The sequence below is a fragment of the Orycteropus afer genome, unplaced genomic scaffold, assembly GCF_000298275.1.
Source record: "Orycteropus afer afer isolate SDZICR_OR568_19922 unplaced genomic scaffold, OryAfe1.0 scaffold00001, whole genome shotgun sequence".
Taxonomy (NCBI): Eukaryota; Metazoa; Chordata; class Mammalia; order Tubulidentata; family Orycteropodidae; genus Orycteropus; species Orycteropus afer.
The window spans coordinates 30993264-30998860 of record NW_006921588.1 but is presented as its reverse complement, the minus strand read 5'-3'; the positions used below and the strand labels follow the sequence as shown (position 1 = coordinate 30998860).

Here is a 5597-nt window from a genome sequence, read left to right as displayed (position 1 = left end):
CAGTCTCTCTCCCAGCCCACCGTCCCTCAGCCAACAGTCTCTCACAGTCTCTTTCCCAGCAGTGCTGGTCCCTCGGTGTCTCACTCAGCAATGCATGTCTCTTGCGTCTCTTTCCCAGCAACGCGTGTCTCAGGAGCATGTGTGTCTTTCAGCAGCACGTCTTCCTCAACCAGCAGTCAGGGAGAGTTCTGCCTCTAGGAGGCCTCCTTTTGAGCTTGGCAGAGTGGCCAAACCAACCAGTCATAACAACAGAATTCTAAGCACCTGAGAGTGAGCCTCCTATAACATTGCGTTGTGCCACGCCCAACAGAAATAACCCAGGTGGATAACATTTATAATCAGGAGCTCCTCAGTTGTTCATTCCACCACTGAGTTTACAATGACTTATGGGTAGAAAAGCCACACTAAGTAATTTACTACACTACAGTTTCCAAGGCAGTAAATCTTTATGGACGTAGATTGCCCCATCTTCCTTCTGTGGAGTGGTTAGTAGGTTTGAACCACCAACCTTCTGGTTAGCAGTCAGATGCCTTAAGCACCGTGCCACCAGAGCTCCTTATTCTAAAGCAAAGAGACTAGTAAAATGAATCCTTATCCTCTCTTCTCTCATCAGTAGTAATTAATTCATGTCTATTCTTTATTTTTTCCTCCCCCTCAAATTATTTTCAGACAGATTCCAGATATCGTATAATTTCCTCTATGACTATTTCAGTATTTTTATCTAAATGAAAGGACTTGTTTTTTATACATGGCCACAATCACTACTAAATGAATTCCTCAGTATTATCAAATATCTAGACAGTGTTGCTAATTCTCCAGCTGTCTTGTTATTTATTTAGGAATTGTAGGATCCCCTGATAGTCTTTTACTTAATAGGCTCCTGCTTCAGCTCCGTCTTCTTGGTCCTTCCCTCCATGCAGTTTTCTTTTTGAAGAAATTGGGTCACTGAAGAAGAGTTTGGATTTTGCTGACTGCATTCCATGATGGGTACTTACCATGTTCCTCTGTCTAATATGTTTTTTCTGTTTGAGATATTAGCAGCCATTGATGATTATTTCCTAGATCCATCAGTTTATCAGGGACTGTAAATTTCTTTCATTCCTTCTTTGTTTATTAGCTATAATACACCTATAAAAGAAATTTTACCTTATTAATTATTTGCTACTCTGGGGATAGATTGTATAGGAAAGGCAGGAAAATACTTTTTCTTTCCCTTTATTTATTAGTGCTCAAAACATTGAGATGGTGGTTCCTTATCATATTCTAAAAATAATTAGTACTTTTTGGTATCTGTAAACTCTGTTGCAATTAATTTTCTTGTTGATGCTCAAATTAGCCCATCTTTGCTCAGTAGAACCTTCAGATTGTCTCCTGAATCTTTTTAATGCAAAACTATTAGTCTTGGTAACTTCTTTGTTTGCTAGTGTCACAAGTTATATTGAGTTTATCTTACACATTTCCTGTCTTGAAATCTTAAAACCACATGTTAATGAAAAGCCCCATACTTTCTCTCCTAGTCTAACATGTTTGACTTGTACTGAATTACAGACTTACTACCTTGTTGTTGTTGTTGTTATGTACCGTCGAGTCAGACCTGACTCATAGCGACACCTCCTTGGGTTTCTGAGGCAGTATAGGCAGTATCACTACAGAAGTAGATTGGTCAACCTTCCTTCCGAGGAGTGGCTGGTGGGTTTGAACCACCAGCATTCTGCTTAGCAGTCAAGTGCCTCAGGCACTACGTTACCAGAGCTCCTGACTTATATTTTTTGTTGTTATGTGCCGTCGAGTCGGACCTGACTCATAGCGACCCCTCCTTGGGTTTCTGAGGCAGTATCACTATGAAAGTAGATTTAGAAAGCCTTAAAAACACTGCTTTAAGAAAGGTGTTTTTAGTAGTTCTGTCTACCTGTAAAGGTATATATTTACTTCTTGTCTCACTATTGCACAGAATGGCTGTTGTAAACAATATTCACTTAGGTAATGTCTGTTCTCCATTAGAGGAGAGAAAAGTATTATGTAATTTTCCCATTCCATGAGTCCCCACAGGCTTGGCAGAACTTTAGAGGATCCAGAATTAAAATCAATGTTTTTGTCTTCATATGCCATTTAAGAAAATACAGTAAGATGGGACTAAATTTGAAAAGAATTGTAGATTGAGACTTTTAGACAAATATAAGTGTTGTTATTTGTAGAAAAGTACAGGCATTCAGTGAAACATAAAGGAGAGGGGGTGGGGAACAGAGCTGTAAAGGAGTAGTTTTTGTATTCCACTGAAACTAAGTTGGTATTAATTAAGACTTGATTCTTAGAAAAGTAGGTCTTAATTATAATTTTCAGTGTAACCACAAAGGAAAAAATTTGAAAATATACAGAAAAAGAAATGAGAATCAAAATGGTATACTAGAAAAAGTTAATTAATTACAGAAGAGGAACACACAGGGTATAAGACATACAGAAAACAAATAGCAAAATGGCATAAGTAAGTATTTCCTTATTAGAAATTATCTTAAGTATGAGTGGATTCTCCATTTAAAAGTCAGACATGGGCAAAATGGTAAAGAAACATGATCCGACTATATTGTGTCTACAGGAGACTCTCTTTAGATACAAAGACACATGCAGGTGGGAAGCGAAAGAATGGAAAATGATACTCCAAGCAAATCTTAACCCAAATAGTAAAAGAGAGCTGAGGTGGCTATACTAATATCAGACAAAATAGACTTTAGGGCAAATTTGTTACAAGAAACAAAGGCCATTAAGTGTTCAATCCATCAATAAGGTATAAATTATAAAAATAAATATATACTTAACAACAGAGCTCCAAAATAAATGAAGCAAAAACTGACAGAATTGAAGGAGAAATTGACATTTCTACAGTAGAAATTAAACAACATACACTTCAAAAAACAGTGACTCAAATAAGAAATTACAAGTGCAGTTGAGAAATACTTCAAGATGAATGAAAACAAAACCACAACATACTAGGGAAGCCAGTGCTCAGAGGGAAATTTATAGCTGTAAAGCTTAATTAGAAAAGAAGAACGATCCCAAGCCAGTTTAAGGAACTAGTAAAAGAAGAGCAAGCTATACCAAAAGCTAATGAAAAGAAGAAAATAATAAAAATTAGAGTGAAAATAAATGAAATGGAGAATAGAATAGAATCAGTGATACCAAAAGTTGGTTCTTTGAAATGATCAACAAAATTGACAAACCTTTAGCTAGACTGATAAAGTAAGAGAGAAGAGTCAAATTACTTACATCAAAAAATGAAAGTGGGGCATTACTTTCAGAAATGAAAGTGATTATAAGAGAATACTATGTACAATTGTACACCAACATATAGATAACTTAGATACAATTAATAAATTCCTAGAATCAAATCACCAAAACTGACTCAAGAGAAACAGAAGATTTGAACAGACCTATAATAAATAGGAATCCAGGTAACGGGAGGCAGACAGGCCCCACACCCAGATGTGGGAGGCGCAGGGGAAGAGCCGTGGCCAAGACAGAGCTGTGGGAATCCAGATAAGGGAAACAGACAGGTCCCATACCCAGACATGAGAGGCAGGGAAAGAGCTTGGGCTGAGACAGCCATGGGAATCCAGGTAAGGGGAAGCAGACAGGCCCTGTACCCAGATGCGGGAGGCAGGGGAAGAGCCAGGGATAAGACAGAGCCTGCAGGATCCAGGTAAGGGGAGTTTAGAAAGGTTTTGAACAGCTAAGGAAGACAAACTTGTCTGTGGCGGCTTGCATGTTGCTGTGAGGCTTGAGGCTGTGCCACCGGTGTCTGAAATGCCAGCAGGGTTGCACATGGTGCACAGGGTTCAATGCAGCTTATAGACTGAGACAGACTAGGAAGAAGAAAGAGGCCATCCATTTCTCAAAGAATTGGCCAAGGAAAACCTTATGAATAACAGAGAAATAGTGTCTGATACATTACTGAGCAACTTTATGAAAATCCCTGAAACATTGTCCAATACAGTGCAGAAAGACCAGCCCCTATTTAGGTCAGAAGGCACTCAGAATACAAGTGGGAAAGGGCTGCATCATCAGAGCAGAACCAGCCTTAATGATATGGATAGAGTAAAGCTTTCGGGACCTCCATTTGCTGATGTAGCACGACTCAAATTGAGGAGAAACAACTGCAAACATCCATTAATAATCAGAACATGGAATGTACGAAGTATGAATCTAGAAAATTGGAAGTTGTCAAAAATGAAATGGAATGCATAAAGATTGATATCCTAGGCATTAGTGAGCTGAAATGGAACGGTTTTTACCATTTTGAATCAGACAACCATATGATCTACTATGCTAGGAATGACAGTTTGAAGAGGAATGGCGTGGCATTCATCATCTTCATCACAAAGGATGTTTCCAGGTCTGTCCTGCAGTACAATGCTGTCAGTGATAGGATAATACCCATACGCCTACAAGAAAGACCAGTTACTACTATGATTATTCAAATTTATGTACCCACCACCAAAGCCAAAGATGAGGAAATAGATTTTTATCAATTTCTGTAGTCTGAAATTGACTCAACATGCAATCAAGATGTGTTAATTATCACTGGTGACTGGAATGTGAAAGTTAGAAACAAAGAACCACCCAGTAGTTGGAAAATTTGGCCTTGGTGACAAAAATAATGCTGGAACTCGTATGGTAGAATTTTGCAAGACCAACGACTTGTTCATTGCAAACACCTTTTTTCAACAATACAAACGGAGGCTATACACATGGACATCACCAGATGGAGTACATAGGAATCAGAGTGACTACATCTGTGGCAAGAGGTGATGGAAAAGCTCAATATCTTTAGCCAAAACAAGACCCGAGCTGACTGTGGAGCAGACCATCAACTGCTCATATGCAGATTCAACTTGAAGTTGAAGACAAACAAGTCCACAAGAGCCTAAATAAAACCTTGAATATATCCCTCCTGAATTTAGGGACCATGTAAAGAATAGATTTGACACATTGAAAACCAGTGACTGAAAACCAGAAGAATTATGGGATGACATCAAGAACATCATCCATGAAGAAAGCAAGAGGTCATTAAAAGGACAAGAAAGGAAGAAAAAAACAAAATGGATGTCAGAAGACACTCTGAAAATTGCCCTTGAACAGAGAATAGCTAAAGCAAATGGAAGAAATGACAATGCAGAAGAGTGGAACAGAAGATTTCAAAGAGCAGCTCGAGCAGACAAAGCCAGTTACTCTAATGAAATGTACAAAGACCTGAAGTTAGAAAACCAAAAGGGAAGAACACGCTCAGCATTTCTCCAGTTGAAAAAACTGAGGGAAAAATTTAAGCCTCGTGTTGCAATATTGAAAGATTCTATGGGCAAAATATTGAATGATGCAGGAAGTATTAAAAGAAGATGGAAGGAATACACAGAGTCGTTGTACCCAAAAGAATTGGTCAATGTTCATCCACTTCAGGAGGTGGCATATGATCAAGAACCAATGGTATTGAAGGAAGAAGTTGAAGCTGTACTGAAGGAATTGGCAAAGAACAAGGCACCATCTCAAAGGTGTTTCATTGAGATGTTTCAACAAATGGATGCCCCGCTGGAGGGACTCACTCAGTT

At 38.6% G+C, this 5597-nt stretch overlaps 1 protein-coding gene across 1 annotated transcript in view; it reads left to right on the top strand.

Annotated features, from left to right (window-relative positions):
- Window positions 1-5597, top strand: part of UBR3 (ubiquitin protein ligase E3 component n-recognin 3) — a 347537-nt gene that overhangs the window by 245024 nt on the left and 96916 nt on the right. The window contains exon 27 of the mRNA XM_007953244.2: window positions 3439-3611. Within this exon, the coding sequence (XP_007951435.2) occupies window positions 3439-3611 (173 nt within the window). The remainder of the gene's footprint in view (window positions 1-3438; window positions 3612-5597) is intronic.